At 50.6% G+C, this 17,109-nt stretch overlaps 4 protein-coding genes across 4 annotated transcripts; 1 reads left to right on the forward strand and 3 right to left on the reverse strand.

The window, feature by feature from the left end:
• Positions 1-542: 542 nt before the first annotated feature.
• Positions 543-3,201, reverse strand: V8C40DRAFT_231937 (ARMH3 family protein). Its single transcript, XM_083213026.1, has 6 exons — positions 3,055-3,201; positions 2,717-2,920; positions 2,486-2,639; positions 2,308-2,420; positions 1,907-2,244; positions 543-1,845 (listed from the first exon to the last, which is right to left on the reverse strand). The coding sequence occupies exons 1-6, from the start codon at positions 3,136-3,138 to the stop codon at positions 846-848; spliced, it is 1,893 nt and encodes a 630-aa protein (XP_083077474.1). The 5' UTR covers positions 3,139-3,201; the 3' UTR covers positions 543-845.
• A 430-nt stretch (positions 3,202-3,631) lies between these two features.
• Positions 3,632-5,162, reverse strand: V8C40DRAFT_231939 (ribosomal protein S36 family protein). Its single transcript, XM_083213027.1, has 2 exons — positions 4,638-5,162; positions 3,632-4,552 (listed from the first exon to the last, which is right to left on the reverse strand). Exons 1-2 carry the CDS (start codon positions 4,723-4,725, stop codon positions 4,218-4,220), a joined length of 423 nt encoding a protein of 140 aa, XP_083077475.1. The 5' UTR covers positions 4,726-5,162; the 3' UTR covers positions 3,632-4,217.
• Positions 5,163-8,047: 2,885 nt separating this feature from the next.
• On the reverse strand, positions 8,048-11,539 carry V8C40DRAFT_261188 (uncharacterized protein; the record flags this gene model as incomplete). The annotated part of the gene is made up of 1 exon (XM_083219235.1): positions 8,048-11,539. The coding sequence occupies one exon, from the start codon at positions 11,537-11,539 to the stop codon at positions 8,048-8,050; it is 3,492 nt and encodes a 1,163-aa protein (XP_083077476.1).
• A 3,029-nt stretch (positions 11,540-14,568) lies between these two features.
• Positions 14,569-17,085, forward strand: V8C40DRAFT_231948 (uncharacterized protein). Its single transcript, XM_083213028.1, has 2 exons — positions 14,569-15,457; positions 15,549-17,085. Exons 1-2 carry the CDS (start codon positions 15,119-15,121, stop codon positions 16,710-16,712), a joined length of 1,503 nt encoding a protein of 500 aa, XP_083077477.1. The 5' UTR covers positions 14,569-15,118; the 3' UTR covers positions 16,713-17,085.
• Positions 17,086-17,109: the final 24 nt, after the last annotated feature.

The raw sequence follows: 17,109 nt of genomic DNA on the forward strand, positions 1-17,109 counted from the left end.
AACTTTACATGAATTTGCGGGTCTTACTCCCCCCAAGAAAAAATACGGAGATATTATGATTACAGAAGCTTTTGCGTATTTCTTAGTTGGCAAACGGAGGAAGAAGCCCGTCATAACGTTGTTTGCTCCGAAGGCGATATCGGTGGCTGATGATGATTCATGATTCACTGTGGGATTCTCCCTGGCAGGGGTGCATGTGATGTGTTTTTGGGTTTGGCGGTCGGCGTTTTTTATGTATATTCGCTGTTGAGTAATGGAATGATCACGTTTACGGGGAAAGGGGGCCGCTTGAGCTTACATGCCTCTCCTCTGCCGTGTATACGCGGCGAGATGTGGGTATCAGCTGATGGAGATGGAAACAGAATCTTTTTTTACTTTTGCCATTTCGACTAAGCAGGATGACTCATGATATCTATAAATTGATGGTAACGGAGAGTACTTTTGCAAGGTTTATCCACAATACGCCGGTGAGTGAGGGTCTGTAATATATAAAGCGCCCTGTTGTTGTTTTTGATATTACGCATGACAAGAGCTAACTTGACGGATGGAATATGCTGCTAATGCGCGTAAGAAGCTTGACCTTTACCCCGTGTCTTCTTATACGGCCTTGATGAGAAATTCATATAGGCTACTTGCTGTGTCTTGAGTAGCCTTTCCTTCCTTTTCACGACTCACTCTATAGGCCTGCCAATAGTCCCCTCAAAGACGAATCAAAAATGAATCGAAAACGAATCGAAGACGCCGGGTTGATTAAAAAAAAGTAACACAAATACAGAAAAATAGCAGAAAAGGAGAAGAACAAGAAGCCGAGAAAAGTAAAAGATGATCCCAGTATATTAAATACGTTAGTTTTGCCGCTCCACCATGCCCATCACATCGCTCACCGCCGTCCTCGCCAGCTTCTTGAGCAAAATCTTCTCGTCCGCCTCCCGGTATCTCTCCCACCCATCCAGTCCCTCCTTCGCCTGAATACTGAGCGTCTCGTAGCCCTGCTTAATCACCTCGGCGACTTGTTGCGTCGTCAGGTTGCTAGGCAGCTTCTTCTCCGAGTTGCCTCTTTCTGTGAGCATCTGCTTGTAGTGTGCGCTAACGTTGATCAGCGTGTCGATGGAGTTGCTTTTGCGGTTTCCTAGCTGGTAGCTCTCCTTAAAGGCCGCAAGCACTTCGCCCGATTCAAACACTTTGTAAAAGAGGTCGTCGTATGCTGCTGGAGTTGGCAAAAAGGCCTCGCCAGCAGACAGCGACAATGCCACCAGATTCACGACGTGGTCGAGAACTGTGTCGATGTGCTGTAAATCCTTCAGGTCCGAAGCATACGTGTTGAGGAATCGGATGAGCGACAGCAAAGACCGGAAGAATTCCGACCAGTGATAACTCAGTCTTGTTCGGGACCGCGAGAGATAGGAGATGATTCGGAGCATGATGCCTAGGCAGAGAACATAGAGGCTTACGTCCAACCGCCGTTTTAGGTTATGGTTAATACCATCCAGCATAGTATCAAGAACGCATGCTGCAAGAACTCGCTCCCCCTTGACCAGGGGCAGGAATGGCTGCCGTTGTCGACAGAGCCTCACAGACGTCTTGGACTCGTCACTACAAATCTTTTTGCAGATGGCCGGGTCCTCAATCAGCAGACGAAACACCATCAGATTGAGATGCGCATAATATGTTGCTCGAGACGACAGGTGAGAGTGCTGCAGAAGATAGGAGGTGAGTGACAGATAGTTGGCCATTGGACGCTCCTTTCCTTTTTCACTAGGCAAGGTTACGAGATGAAAGCAAAACAACTTGTTCGCATGAGAGAAATCATATGTTGCTAGCAAAACGGCCGCATTTTGGCCAGGTCTGCAGTATATTAGTCTATATCCGTCGACGCCGCATCTCATAGGATTTGATAGTCACTTACAACTTCGTAAACAGCTGCTTTTGCGTTGCAGCATCGTACACGGGCTTCTTTTCAAGCTTTGGACCGGGCGTGATGGCTCCAAGTCCAAACATGCTTAGAGTGCTGCTCAATGTCCAGCCTTCCGGTAGGTCCTCCTGAATGTCAATGTAATCATTTCGCAACGCATGGCATGCATCTCCAATGCAGCGGACGACTTTCTGAATGACGGCCTCATTCACGAAATCGTTCAACCGTAGCTGATATGGGTTTTGGAACTCAAACTTGTTATAGTTGGCGAGTATTCCTAACAGGGTAAATGGCTCTAGTCCTTGCTCAGGCTGTTCCGAGGATTGAATAAACTAACACATGAACCAATGGTTAATAAGCATCCTACTGTTGGTCCATCGTCACCGCAGCATTACCTTCATAATGGAAGGGAAGAGGTCCCTCTGTATCATGTACGTAAGAAGCGTCGTCTGATATGCGCCCGCTGAGACGGCTAGTAGCACCTCGATAGCCTTGTGGCTCAGCTCCACTAGCATCGTTCCATCTGTCAGCTTACTCGTACAGCAACCAGCAGATGTTGACAGGTGGACACACAGTTTGCCCCATTGCGAATAATCCCATCAAGCGTGCTCACGAAATCTGTAAACACAGTATCAACGTGATCTAGTCCGGCCAGTATAGTGATGATGTCGGAGCTCGGGTGCGAGTGCTTCTTGGTCAATACGCAGGCGAGAAAGACGCTCAAGGTCTGCGTCAAGATGTCAGCCATGAAAGATGTCCAAGCCAAAAACAAGCAACTCAATGGATTTCCGTAGCACTGCGCACATCAAGAGCATATAAGGGGGCCGAGCCTTTGCCATTTTTAACCGCGGCGATGGCCTGGCTAAAGAGCTCTCTCGTCCGCCCCTCCAGGAGCAGTAAATCGGCCGGGTGGATGTCGTTTAGGATCTTCCTCAGCGTCGGTCGGTCGGGTCGCAACAGGAAGAACTCCCTCCAGAAGCCCTCTGATTTGTCGCCATCGTCCTCCTCCTAGTACGTCGTCATCGATCAGCTCGGGCGCATGCCAATGGGAGAGAAGAAGCGAGAGCCGGATGCTAATACCTTGGTGGCCGATTTAGCTAGATTGTTCTTGCAACCAAGGGAACAGGCAGTTGTGGGCAAACCTTGAACAGGACCGAGTAGAGCTCGATGATCTTGGGAACAAAGACCTCTGGCTGAGGCTGTCGTGTCAGTGGTGACGCCTCCATGGGATGCGAAGTTGGCGAAACGGGGAGCTGCAAGCTCCTGTCATGGCCAGCGATAAAGAGACGACGTGGATGTCATTATCGCGACCCTGGACAGTGGGGCAGCGATAATAGATAATAAGAGTTGAAAGCACGCACTGTATGAGCCCACGTTAAATGAATAAACAGACAGTGCTTCGATGAATAAGTCACTGTATACATGCCATACAAGCCCTCAGGCTAATCACGCTGTTTAATTGACCTCCAAGATATTTTGTATTGCCATATTTGCTCAGCCGAGATATAATATACACATGCATATACTCCACGCCCTTCACAGCAGAGAACTCCATACTGCTGCTAGCTGAGCATAGCTTCTCATTAATATACTAAATTGAGCTAGACACCAAGCAGTGTTTCACATTACACGCACTACTGCGGATCGGCAGCTGTTCAGCGAGCCACCATTCACGCGCACTCGGATATTGTGATCATATAACTGATTGAAATGATATTTGGTATTTTTTTGTATCGACTTTTAAAATTTTCTCAAAAGGGGGTTTTTGTGTATAAATAAAAGTTTGCGCCTTGTGGCACTAATCCACCTCTGTACAGCAACTCGGCCAACAACAGCGTTGTTGAGGGATATAAGAGATAGCCGAAAACCTTGCCCAGAAGACCCGCAAGACGCGAAGCGGCACAGCACGACCAGCATCGTGTCCGTTCGGCGAGGTATATCCTGCATCGTCAAGTCGTAAAGCCCCTTCGAATCAATAAGTGAAGAAACAGCCGGCTACACAACTGTAGCCCATATCTGGCTGATTGAACCCCCCATATGTGAAGCAGCCTGCATCGTTTGTCGTCTCGGTCCAGTCTTGACGACTTCTCCAGTAGCAGGCTTCTGCTTGTCCCTTTTCAACAGCACTCCCCAATTATACAATATCATCGTACAAAACTCCTCGCTTCTGATCATATGTCAGTGCCGAGGTACGCCGTTTTTGTTGTAGAAACCGCCGTTAAACAAGGTAATAATTTCTCCTCTCAATCCCATTGTTAAGATGGGATTCCTTCTTTCTCGTCCACCATCCTGCCACCGTCATTCATTAAGCAAAAGCTGCGCCGCCAGACTCGATGGCTTCGATCTCGCTCAGGTCGATGGGCTGGCGGTGGAAGCGGGTAGGGAGCTCAGAGACATCAAAGGCGACACCCTTGGGAGGGTTAATGGAGCCGAGCTGGTAGCCAGAGGAGCCACCAATGCCGGCCTCAACGCTGCCGATGGTCCTCTGAAGAGGGCCGTGCTGCTGGGCGTGGTCACGGTAGGCGCCGAAAGAGTTGTGTCGGGCGGCGGCATCTCCGTTGCCGTAGTATGCGGTGAAACCCTCGGGGAGCTTTCCTGAGGGAGATGCGGGGTGAGGCTGAGGAGTATGATCGATTGAAGCTGAGGGAAAAAAAGACTCGTCAGTATATAGCGCCCCTCAATATGGGGAGACGTAGGTAGGAGTATGAGGAGGGATTGTGCTTACTAGGAGTAGCTCGAGGTCCGAGGAATCGAATCAGAGGAGTCCGCTCCGCGTGGACAGCGGCCTGTCGAAGAGCTCTCGTGGCGAACATGGTTGATGTGAAGGGGTGTTGTTGGTGGAAGAGGTTGGGGGAGTTGATAGTTGATAGCGGGGTTGTCTCGATATTAGACTGTTGGAGGGGGACTCGGAGGTTTGAAATTGGATTGAAGTTCAAGTCTGGGGAACAGCGGGGGAAGACGTGTATATAAGAAGCTTCAAGAGTTCAATTAGAAAGCAAGCGGATGGAGGAGAAACGACGTCCAAGTCGAGGCGCGAAAGAGTGGAGGTTCGCGAATTAATAAAACACGCCGGAGGTCCGGAGTGCGATAGTAAAAGCAACCCAGCACAAAAAAAAATTAAAAATCCATTGGTGCGTAATGACTTGACATTTCCCAGCCGCGCAGCTCGTTTGGGAAGTCCCGCCCACGTTTAGGCAGCCTAGCGCGCCCTTTGGGCACCCGGAGCACCTAAAAGGCACCTAAAAGCACCGAATGCACAGCGTTCAGAGTTCAAATGTTGCTGGCCCGAGAACCGGGGGCGCTGCCTTTGTCCGAATTCGGGATCTCGGAGAGTCCACCAAGCGTCCACCAAGCGTCTCACATCACCCACACCAAAAGCTTCCGGTCTTATCGCGAGCAGCCATCGTGCCACGCATCTCCTGATCTCAGCGGGGGAGCCAGTGGCCGAAACATTGCGAATTCAATGCCTGCACATGATAATTCCGGGGGGCATCTGCTGTATTGCAGGTGGCTTGAAGCATCTCAGCAAGCCCGCCGAGCCGATACAACACAACATCAATCTGCTCCTCGATGCCCCACCCGTGCAACGCTCAAATACGGGCATGCGGGAGGGTCTTACGGAGAGAATCGGAGCAGGGGCGGGCTTCACGCATCGTCGACTTGACTACGGACTAGCTGCCGCGAAATCACCTGTTGCAAGCTCCATCCACCTTTGCCTCTCTTTCTATTCTACAGCAACAACAACCATCAGCTCTACAGAGAACTGCTAGCAGATATCATTTTATCAAAAGCTTAAGGTTTATTCTCTAAACAAACCCGATATCAAAGAGAAGAGAAAAGAAACGAAACGAAAAGAAGAATCATCGCATCCTCTCTTGATATCACACATCACTTTGGCCAATCCCCGTCCCGTCATCCTGCATTGCATATGCACACTGGTCCCCCAACCACGCTTCTCCACCTCCACACATCGCGATGCTGTCAGCCCTGGCCATGCCTGTGAAACCCCGCGGTTCGTTTTCTCTTTCATGTGCCTCCGAGCTGCTTCCCGAGCCAGGTTCGCGCTTACAATGCGTGCTGCGTCAAGTGTGTGAGTGGGCTCTTTCCAGACCAGACAAGGGACATGTCACTGCAGACGAAATACATGTGCTTTTGCTCTGTCGCATCAACGGCTCTCTCGCTGCGGGCTACCCAAACAGGCCATCACATCAACCTGTAGCCGGAGCCGGTTCGGAACGAATTCCCACTTTTGTGTCTAACTCGTTGCAATTCATCCAGAGCCATCTTCTCCCCAGATTCCATGGCGTCCAACTTCTGCCACTGCCGTCCGAAGTGCTGAGCAATCAGAATAACGGCGTCACCGGCGGCCTTTGCTTGACAGCCGCATTTACTAATACCTACCTCCATGACACATCTGATACTGATAGTAACAGTTATTGCCCAATGTAGTCTCCTGTTGCTTTATAAGTTGCTGTATTACTTATTTGTCTAGAAAAACAGCGGACGAATCACCGAGACCCGATCGGCCCCCGGCTTTGGGTCCAGATATGGCGCAATCTAAACTGCATGGCACGGCACAGCCCCCCCTGGAACCCTTCGGCCTCCATTTCTGTGTCGAACAAGCTCTTGTTATGGCGACATGCATGTAAAACGGCGTTATGAAGTTGGGACCTGTATCTTTACTCCGTTGCCTTAATTCCACCACAGCCGTTGCATTTGTCCGAAGGCTTCTTTTGCCTTATCTCGTAAAGATCGCTCTGTAATAGGCTCGCAACTACAGATACTCCGTATGCGGGCAGGCATCTCTTTGCTTCCTGAATCGGCCCATGCAAATACGCCACTACCACTACCGCATAACTTTTTCTGGGGCTATTCTGGAGACATTCAACCGGCCCGGACCGGGAACCGGAACCTTGATAATGCTTGTACAAGCCCGGGTCGCAAACCTTGGTGACGCCTCTTTGCAACGTGTTGGTAACTTTCTATCGCGATCCACCGCCGGTAACTTTACAAATGGGTTGTTTCATAGGTACCTTATTATTAGGTTTTGTAACATCTTCTCTCGTGATCAGGAGCGCTCACCAACCAACACTGCTGAGAACTTCCTCAGTGAAACTCGGCATCTTATCTAAACTTTGCATTCAGGAAATCCCACCCAACGCACTTTACGTATCTTTCTATTATTTTCTCTCTTCCTCTCTCCTCCTCTGTTGATTATAGATCTTGTACTATATGTATATTTGGAATCGAATCCACCCGCTCCTCTGATTTGGGCTACCGATGTTGGCTCCTCTGACTGTGTCATAAAATGCTTCCGCTCTCCAACGGCAGCCTATGGGTATACTTGGTGATCCCACTCAAACTAAACACATCGCCGTGTATTAATTGAAGAGATTGGCCATTCGCTATCCCAATACAGCTATCCAACAACACCCCAGCTACTATTTGGCGTTCAGGAGACGCAGCAGGAAGAGGATGAAACACCACTTTCAGCTACTGTCAGCTACTGTCACCTATATCCATCTAGCATCTGGTATCATCACCCTTTAAGTTCAAGACAAAAAAATCCCAATAGCCAACTTGGAGTACCAAGCAGTCAATCTCTAAATTCAACACCCAAAAAGTTACCCTAACATCATCCCCCATCCCCAACAATTAGAAGAATAAAAATAGGAAGAAGAAGAAGAAGAAAAGAAAGTATTCCAAAAATCCCCAAAATTCTACCTTCGCCACTCCATAGCCAATAGGAGTGAGGGTATCCTAATGATAAGAGGCGCCTCATGTAGTCGCCCCCAAAAAAGTTACTGAGCAGCAAATTCAAAAGGAATAGACACGTCTATAAACGTTCTTCGACCTTTTTGCAGCGAACAGAGCCGCCGCTGCAAGACACTCCCAAAAACACCATTCTCCACAACAAATCCAAAATATCAACCCGACCCAAAAAATATCCTTTTATATACATCCAAAGTACTCAGAGAAGATTCCTCTTCGAAGACGCCGCGTGCTGAATCGCGTCATAAATCCCTCGTATCGTACAACTTTATCCTTTTAAGCTTGTCGATAGCATTCTGCTCGCTTCGTTCTCGTTCTCCATGCAAGTTGATACTGTGTCCTCAAGGTCCAGCCGCCGAACCCTTATATACGTCCCCCCTCCACGACCTCCCGTTCCAAAATTTCTACTTGCCCAAATTCCCCTGTTCGCCGGCGTTCCATAACCCACCGCTTCTCCCCGCTCTCCTCTTCTTCCATCATATAAGATATACTATCTGTCGATCCCTTCTGCCGCTGATGTCCCCTCTCCGGACTTGACGCGTCTTGATTGCTGCACATAGCATGCGGGTGTGCATTAGCTGCTGTGAAGGCAGAAGGATGAGGGGGGTCGCTGAGGGGAGAAATGCCGTCTTGGAAGATATTGGATCCCATTTGGATGGGCGATGTTGAGATCGCTCCCCAAGCTGAAGCCATATCTGCGTGTGGATTCATGAATTCGGGCCCAATGGATGATCTGTTGGCAAGGGCTGACGTGGGCATTGTGAGTGTAGGACTGGCAGGAACACTGCCATCCGAATCGCGACTCACGACAGAGAAGACTGAGTTTTTCCGTGTATGACCAGCTGAGGAGGGAGGGAACCCAGTCGGAAAGCTAGGTCCTCTCGGTGAACCTGGGCCCTCTCCTCTTTCTGACCTCGGGGAGCCATCTTTACTGGAAGCCAGGCTGGCTTGCGAGCCGCCCCATGCCTTTGACCGCAGCCGGAGGAGTGCCGTGAGGTTCATCTGGTCGTCGCCTCGGTCCGCCATCATAGCTAGCTGGGCCAGTCCGGGGCTCTGGACGATTGGAGTGCCACTAATAGGCGGCATTCCGAGACTCATAAGGGAGTTTCTATTGGAATACTCGGATCGCTCGGTGATGGGAGTCAGGTTTGGCTCCCTCGAAACTACACGCCCGCTTACGCTGCGATTTAAGTTGCTTGCGCCTTTGGGGCCGAAAAATCCACCAGCGACATATCCGCTGCCCTCCGCGTTGGCGCCTGAGCCGTGGTTGTTGACTGGAGCAGCATAAAAGCCAAACTCTTGACCGTACCACCCATCAGAATCGTTGGCCAGAGCACTAGCATTGGCCTCGGCGATGATGGCATCGTCGTCCATTTCAAAATCATCCATATCATCATAAGAATAGCCGTAGTCGTCATACTCGTAGTCACGGAGCGCATCTGAATCATCAAAACTTGTGGGCACTTGGCCATTATTATCTGCATCGGTAGGAGACTGCGCTGCTGCGCGTTCGAACTGGCCAGCCTCTGCCGCTCTCTGGGCGGCTGCAGCCAAAGCCGCCTGATAGGCAGCAATAGGATTGGGGCTGTACGGCTGAGGAGCAACAATGGTAGTCTCAGACAACGGAGGTAAGTCGCTCGGGACTTCAGCAGTAGCATTCTCACCCGAGTGCTCCGTGCTGATGCTCGTAGAGGTGTGTATCGCCGCCTGGGCATCCTCCAGCTGCTCTGAAAGCTGCTGGGGTGCCACCTCACCCTCTGGCTTCTCCGTCTCCTGCTTCGGGGACTCTTGGTTGCTCTTCTCCCGCGCTGACTTTGCTTGTGCGAAAGCTCCAGGTAGAGGTCGGCCGTATTGATCCGTATCATCATTGTCAAATATTGACTCATCAAAAGGCACCCCATCATCTACAGGTGATCCGGCTAAATCTTCGGCAAACACACCTCCGAAGTCAGTCATGCCTGCATCAAAATATAGCTCTTCATAACTCATCCTGCGCCGCGCGCCCGGTGGCGGAGGCATACCAATAGGGGTAGGGACAGAGCCTGCTTCCAAACCCAATGCTTGGAAAGGGGCCGAAACAGTATCTACTCCATGGATCCCCAGACCGGACACCTCAGCATCAGCTTCCTGGTCTGGAACTGAACCCGGCTCGGGCGACAGAGGGAGGTTCGAGAGCCCTGGCGTGTCCTTTGTCATGGCACAGCCAATAACCTCGCCATCGGCATCTCTAGGGGTTGGCATCATGCCTCCGCTCTGTGGAGTCGCCAGAGACGATGTTGGATTAGATCGCTGGAAACTGAACCCGGCAAAATTTTCTTGGTCATCGTCTGGATCGACTTCATCCTCAATATACTGAGCCTCTTGTTCATAGTACTGATCATCGTACTGATCATCGAGATACGGGTCTTCTTCATCATCGTAATCCGCATTAATTCCAGGAATTTTCTCTTCCAATCCGTCATCATCCATCATGGCGTCGTAATCAAAGGCATCTTCATCAAAGTCATCAAAGCGAGAGTCTCTTGGCTCCTCGCCTTGTGCAGCTTTCTTGTCCAACTCCCGCTGTCGGTGCCGTTCTTCCAGGAGCTTTTCCTGCTTGGCGGCTCCAATCATGTCGAAACTAAACCGTGACGAGGTACTCTTCATGTGTCTCGGTATAGACGAGAGAGAGACGTTTCTCGATCTAGTCGTTCGTATAGAGCCGGTATTTCTGACTGGATCACCCATCTCCTGAGTGGTGGCCTGAGAAATTGTTGAAGGAGTCGATTGAAGAGCTGGGTCATTGCCCTTCATACTTAGTCCAGTAACGACATGGTCGTCCAACGGAAAGGCTTGCTCTGCAGTGGAGGAGCCCGTTCTAACAGAAGATACACTAGATGATTGGGCAATGGTGTGCGAATTTGTGCTCCCGGATTCTGGGCGGGCAGGATCCGACGCACTGCTCATCATGCGGCGTTGTAGCTGCCCGTCTAACACTACCGGGCCACGCGTCTCCGCCCCATCATGAGGGCCCACGCCCGACTCCAGGGCGATATTGGCCAAAGATGCAGAGCGGATGGCCACAGTATCATTAGTAGGAGCATTTGTCCTTCGTCTCGGTGCGCTAAAATCATGAACCCTAGTACCTTTAATGCGAGGGTCATATGTAGGCTCGTCTAGACGATTGTCTAGGGGAAGGGGCAGTGAATTTGCAAGATTTTGGTTGTTCCTCCTCCTCAACAGTAACGTTGACATGGGGTTCTTGAGGAACGGCAATCCCTTCTTCCCCTTCTGGGGCTCAATATTCAATACACTACTCGAAGACAGAGATTCGCCCGCCAGTCGAGAACCAGAAAGCCGCTGGTTAGATGATGAGGAGTAGGGAAGACTGCTCTTTGAACTACTGGATGCTTGTGGCGATGGCCTTGATAGGTCGGCATTGTTTGACATGGGCGTCGTTTGGGAAGTTTGAGCATGGCCGTCACCTTGCTGTGCTTCCACATTCCGCTGGTAGTTTCGCAGAGCAACACCGCCGATAAATCCAGAGCCGGTGCTGTATCCCGATCTCTGGACCTGTGGAGGCCGACCGACAGTTTGCGGCTGCTTCTCGATAATCTGCGGTTGTTTCTCGACATCCCGCTTCTCCCCAAGAGGTTCTAGATTAAATTCGTTTGACGTCACGCGGTTTATCGGCGGCAGGGTATACGGTAATGAGTTGGAAGCAGAAGATGACAGCTGTGCGTCGAGAGGAGATGCTGAGTCTGGGTTCAAGGGAGACTGCTGATGGCTGTTGAGAGACGAAGGCGAGGATTGATCCGGGGCCGGCGAGGTCGGGTTTGAGGGCCCCCGCCGGTGGAATCGCAGGTGGGAGAGCATGTCGTGCGTTGTGTCGAGTGTTGCACAAGACGTCCGAGGCCTAGACGCAGAAGAAGGATCGCAATGCGGGCGAGATCATAGCTCGCGGATTCGGACCTTGTGCATTGTTGATTCGATGTCTCTTTGAGAGGGGTCCGAGGCAGCAACTTCAACGGGGCGGTTGGATGGCGCTGCAAGCGTCCGTCGCGGTGGCTGAAGCTCTGCGTCCCAGAGTTTATCGCACTCTGCTGCTTGGTCGAAATCAAATGCTCGATACACGCTCTCGGACGAAGCTGCGGCGCAAACAGCCGATGGTTCAGAACGGGCAGAGACGCTGGTGTCTGTGTCTGTGTGTGTGTGTGACGTTCTAGGCGCGATCGACAACGGGCGGTTCCATAAATACAAAATCGAGGCAGAACGGGTAAGCAGGGGAGCCGCTAATAAAATGGAGGGCATGCCATGCACAGGTACTGAGTACCGCCGGGTTAAAGCCCCTCTCGCAGCGATTTTCAACAGTGGCTAGGTACAGATACAGCAGGTCCTAACAAAAGCCTTCAAGGTTGATTCAATCCTAAAATATCATCCCGTCCAGTCCAGCCCTTTGTTGGTAAACACCTCAGCTGCAAAATTCACGTTGGCAAATGCCAGTCCCGCCACGTGCGCTGTGCCCTTGAAATTACGGGGGAACCGAAATTCAAGGAAGGTGATGTCAGCAGCCACTGCTGGTGTCTTCACAAGAAGCTGAATCGAATTGATTGAGCGCTGCAAGGCCATGCAAGGGAGGAGATTGCCGATGCGTGGCAATTCATCGCCTGTTGAAGAAAAACCAGTGGCTTCCAGAATAGGACTGAGTGAGCCCTACTGTATCAAGACTTGGATTGTGACTGGATGTCGGTCACGGTTGAGGCTGCAGGCTTCCAGCAGGGCGCTTACATGTGAGCCTACCGTTGGAAGAATCGAGCCGAGCTCTGCTTCACCGTTGCTTTGGTGATGGGCTCGTTCTTATTAGTATTTGCAGAGAATATGTACTTCATCCATCATCGACCTTTTGCAGTAGATCACACGTTGCTAGCATCCTTCTTGAGACGCATTTACCTGGCATTCTAGCACACTGGAATGTGATCACCAGCTAATTACCCTCCCTCAAATAACCTATCAAAACACACGGCAGACAAAGCAACGCTATTGAACAAAGAGAAAATTTTCATCCCTTGGGCGCGTACAGCTAATATGTGCGCAACACGTAAGCTCCAGTCTCTTTACACGTATTACAGCATGTTGGGTGAAGATTCGGGACCGGGTTCGGCAACTCTGGTGTAGCTGACGGGCACCGCCTCACCGGCAGACACTGCCGACAGGAGAGCTGGGACGAAATCTGGGTCTCGGAGAAATCTGAGCGTTGTTGGACTGACAGAGTATAAAATGGGCTGTTTCTGTGGTGGCTTATAAGTGTGTCAGCATTGAGGCGTTTGAAGCGGGAGTTCATACATCCGTGTCTCTCGGGCTTCTCTCAGTCTTCCACGGCATGATATAATAATATAATTAAACGTGTAATCTGTGAACTAATCGTGTCAAGACAAGATCTGACAAAAGTGCCCTCTGCTCTGCAATTCCCTACGAGTGGTATTACCAAGGTGAGCGCATCGTAAAATCAGTCGCCTCAGCTTCGCCTCTTTAGCCTTGGGTGAGAAGTGGTAGCGCATTGGCAGGAAAGCCACATTCTTCATAACGCATCATCGTTAGCTGTTTGATCGACGGCCATCAACAGCCAACGATGGTGGCATTCACTAGTGGTGTGCTTTACGCCCGCCTTGTCCAATTCCAGCTTTTCCCCAGCTTGCTTGGATGGATACCCAATACCTTACCTTGGTAGGTAGGAAATGGTGTCGCACGAAGAGCCTAGGCCAGATATTCTCGCTGGGACTGTTATCGATATGGTAAATGCAGGTACCCAACCCTTGAATGTCTCCCACTCCGAGATGTTACCACTACCACTACATGCATCTACTACTACGTCCAAGATAGACGTCTTTCAACGACGCCAAGATGTCTATTATTATTTCAGATTGTCTGCTAAAGACACTTTTGACCTATATATAGTGTTACTCCACGCCTTTCCTTACTAACAGCTGATGATGGCTTGTATATGTAAAGTACAGGTACTCTCCAAGCCAAGGGGTCGCGTCGGGGTCTTGGCCTCGCCCCAAAGATGAGAGATCCTGTCGCGTGCCCCTTTTCCAGATGGAGTGTCCAAGCAAATTAGGCGCCCTCAGCATCAAAACTACTGCATTGATTCCGGCTTTCATTTGCCCTTTCTGGTTCACTCGGTCTCGTCTCACGTAGGCCAAGACTCAAAAGTACATAGTTTGTCTTTTCTTTGTTACTCCGGACTTGATCGGACAAACGGCCTGCGGATCACTGCCTGCGTCGTGCTTTGGGGGCTAGCCTCTCCTCTCTCATCTACATTATGTCGACCGGGTGTTCCTCTTTATTACCTCTTTTCCTCTTTAACCAGGAATTTCCACGACCTGCTGCATTACATCTAGTAGCATCTGCACGAGAGACGCACAAGTCAGTACTTGTAGCAGCGTCTGTGTCTCCACTCCCCCGAAAGCGGTGGCTTTGTGGCATCGCCAAATGGGCACCACGGCAATGCGGCATCGAAGCTGCGTTTCAGCCATTCCGGTTGCCGGGTATATTAAAACGACATTGCATTTTGCGTAAAAAAACCGGTGTAGGCCATATTAAAAGCGGCTGATGTGAGTTTTGTACACGTATGCCTCAGTAATACGCGCAAGAGTCCATGATTATAGGCGTTTGATTATAGGCATTTCCAACAGAGTTCCAAGATGGTTGTTACAGCTGCACTGTTCTCCATCAAATAGAAGTACACTTTGGTACTTGTACAGTCTCCAGTTGCACCGCCGTTTATTAGCAGCGACTTACGTGTACGGGCGTACGTACCACCTTGTTCGCACGGCATTGTGTCAGGATTCAGTGGCAAGGATTCTCCGGTATAATCAACCTAGTTCGCTGCTAGCATTTGAAGTGCCGTCACCTGGTCCTTCTTAATACTTCGTACCTCCATGGATGTCATTGTCAATACATCTGTTGCTCGCGTGCGCGTTCTCCGTACTGGGTAACGGTCGACGATCCTCCATTATCACTGTCCGTGCTGTTAGCCTCCTTGGAAACTATTGACGCTTCTCTCTCCATCCTCAACGCGATACCCTCACTCACTCACTCTTACTCATATCTACATACCACTTCCTCGCACCCTCTTCTCCCTTGCACTGCTCATCGCCGCTTATACATCGCACCTGTACTCGTAATTCTTCTTCTTTCGGGCCCCTGGTGATCAGTTTTAGGGGTCTGCTTAGCGCTTCTGGACAGGCCCATGCGGATCCCCCCTGGGTCTCACGCCGTCTCAACCCCATCCATCGATACTGCTTTAATACACGGCCAGGCCTAGCACCGGCGCCCGATTTCATTATATCAATCTCATCTCATGTTTGTTCGCTGAAGCCGCCGTTTCCTTTTTGCTTCTATTTCGTTCTGCCTCCTCCAACCCTAACCCTCGCCACGCGAGCTTGTGGCAGCATGAGCGGCTTCGCCAAAGAGCAGCTCCCAAGCGATGGCTCGTCGAACTGGAGTCTCCATGCAAAGGCATTTCTCGTCGTCTGCTCACATCGCATGTGGCGGGGCGGTCCGCGATCCATCTTGCAGATCGCCGCCGCTGCCTTTGGCTTGCTCATGCTCTTCTACTTTGTCACGCTGCAGCTCGATGATCGCTACCAGCAAATCCTGAGCTGGTCAACGCCTGAATCAGGAGGCTCCGGTGACCTTCGGATTGTCGTATTTGGATCGCAAGACTTGATGGGAAGTGCGCCTGATGCCAAGCACACACACACATCTTGGCCAGAACACCTCTGCAAACAGGTAAGAGGGAGAACTAATCGTTATATACACTTACATCGACTTGTATATACAAATACCTACACTCGACAACGCTAACTTACTACTCTACCAGCTCAAATGTCACTCTGTTCTTTCTTTCATCCCTCCGATCGAATCACAGCCCGGCCTAACCTCCAACAGCATCTATGGCACAGAGATACGAGCCTTGGAAATGTTTAACGAGCAGGCAAATCTCACGGGAAAACCTGCCCTCGACAACCTCTACATCCCAGAACAGTATCCGGTGCCAACAAAGACCCCGGACCTTGCAGCGCAAGTTCAAAAGTTTCTCACCATGGCTCCGCCAAAGATACCGCCTCGAGAGACGCTGTGGGTTATCACATTTGGCACCTGGGAGACGTGGAACATGGCTTCGCTGCCGCGGGAAACAGGCGAAAGACTCATTGACGCCTCGGTCACCGATATTTTCACTCAGGTCGAATTGCTCTACCGAAAGTCATTGAACCCAGCGTCTCCCGCCTTTTCTGACTTCTGGTCGAATTTTACCAAGGAGGAAATCCAGGCTCTCACGCACCCCGACCCCGAGAACAAGCCCGACGAGCGCAAAACCGAGAGCTTCCGCGTCGTGATCCCGCAACTTTTTGACATTACTTTGGCCCCAGGGTGGCAGAAGCGTCCCCTTCCATCTGAATCGCAGTCGAGGGGCGTTCAGATGCGTAACGCTGCATATCTCAACGCAAGGTGGAATGACCAAGTGTCTAGGCAGCTGGAGGACTGGAGAAGGAAGGGCAACTCTAAGCCTGAGGGGGTCGAAGATGAAGGCATTGAAACGGCCTCGTCAGTCCCGACAATGGCATCCTTGCTGCGATATCTCCCGGAATCACTACAGCCTAAGGAGAAGGACAACAATGGAGAAGAGACCAACGACGATATCATTTACGCACCTTATCCACGACGATTGGGCTTGCAGTCCTCCTTGGTCAAGAGTGTCTTGGATGCCATGACGGAAGAAGAAATGCAGCGATCTGGCCTCAGGGATAGTAGAGGCCGAGGCAGCAGACCTGCAAATGACGCGATGCGATTTTTCGACGTTTGGACACCTTGCATCGCTGATGCTCGATCCGTTACTGGCATAAGCACATCCCAGCCCAGCCAGGAGTGTGAAGCTCCGAACGACCACTTGTTCTATGACGAATTTACTTTTGGAGAACGTGCCAAGGAGGAGCTGGCGAAGCAAACTGCTGCTCAGATTCGAGAGTACTTGTTTGTTTCATAGAGGTATTGTTATTCCACGACTAAGAGTAGAGTTGCATACACTTTGGACAGGTGTTGGGAATTATCTTGGGGGAGCAGCCTTTGGAAACACGGTGGTATAATAGCTTGGTGGGCATGATCAAAGCATTTGGATGGGATAGGCGAAAGGCGTTTTTTTGGCAATCTTGACTGTCGGCACACAGGGGAGATGGAAACATTAAGTTGGGCGTTGTCTGAATATGGATTTGGATCGACTGTATCCGAAAAGCCTCCATTGGGCCTTGAATACGAGATGACGGGCCTTTGCATGATAGAGGAAATAGCCACAAGGGCTTTCATTATATGGATACACCCACCATTCACTCCAATACAACGAATAACACGGAAACACACGGGCGATGAAATTGTGATGAAACGTT

The sequence above is a fragment of the Trichoderma camerunense genome, assembly GCF_050948025.1.
Source record: "Trichoderma camerunense strain CBS 138272 chromosome Unknown V8C40scaffold_2, whole genome shotgun sequence".
NCBI lineage: Eukaryota > Fungi > Ascomycota > Sordariomycetes > Hypocreales > Hypocreaceae > Trichoderma > Trichoderma camerunense.

What these genes read in the sequence shown, in the direction of transcription:
- V8C40DRAFT_231937 (XM_083213026.1), bottom strand. Translation starts at nt 3,138, where the DNA reads ATGGAGGCGTCACCACTGACACGACAGCCTCAGCCAGAGGTCTTTGTT. An exon ending in CCCCCTTATATGCTCTTGAT is followed by an intron (nt 2,640 to 2,716) that starts GTGCGCAGTGCT and finishes ATCTTGACGCAG; the next exon opens with ACCTTGAGCGTCTTTCTCGC. An exon ending in TCTTCCCTTCCATTATGAAG is followed by an intron (nt 2,245 to 2,307) that starts GTAATGCTGCGG and finishes TTCATGTGTTAG; the next exon opens with TTTATTCAATCCTCGGAACA.
- V8C40DRAFT_231939 (XM_083213027.1), bottom strand. Translation starts at nt 4,725, where the DNA reads ATGTTCGCCACGAGAGCTCTTCGACAGGCCGCTGTCCACGCGGAGCGG. An exon ending in CGGACCTCGAGCTACTCCTA is followed by an intron (nt 4,553 to 4,637) that starts GTAAGCACAATC and finishes TTTTTCCCTCAG; the next exon opens with CTTCAATCGATCATACTCCT.
- V8C40DRAFT_231948 (XM_083213028.1), top strand. Translation starts at nt 15,119, where the DNA reads ATGAGCGGCTTCGCCAAAGAGCAGCTCCCAAGCGATGGCTCGTCGAAC. An exon ending in CAGAACACCTCTGCAAACAG is followed by an intron (nt 15,458 to 15,548) that starts GTAAGAGGGAGA and finishes CTACTCTACCAG; the next exon opens with CTCAAATGTCACTCTGTTCT.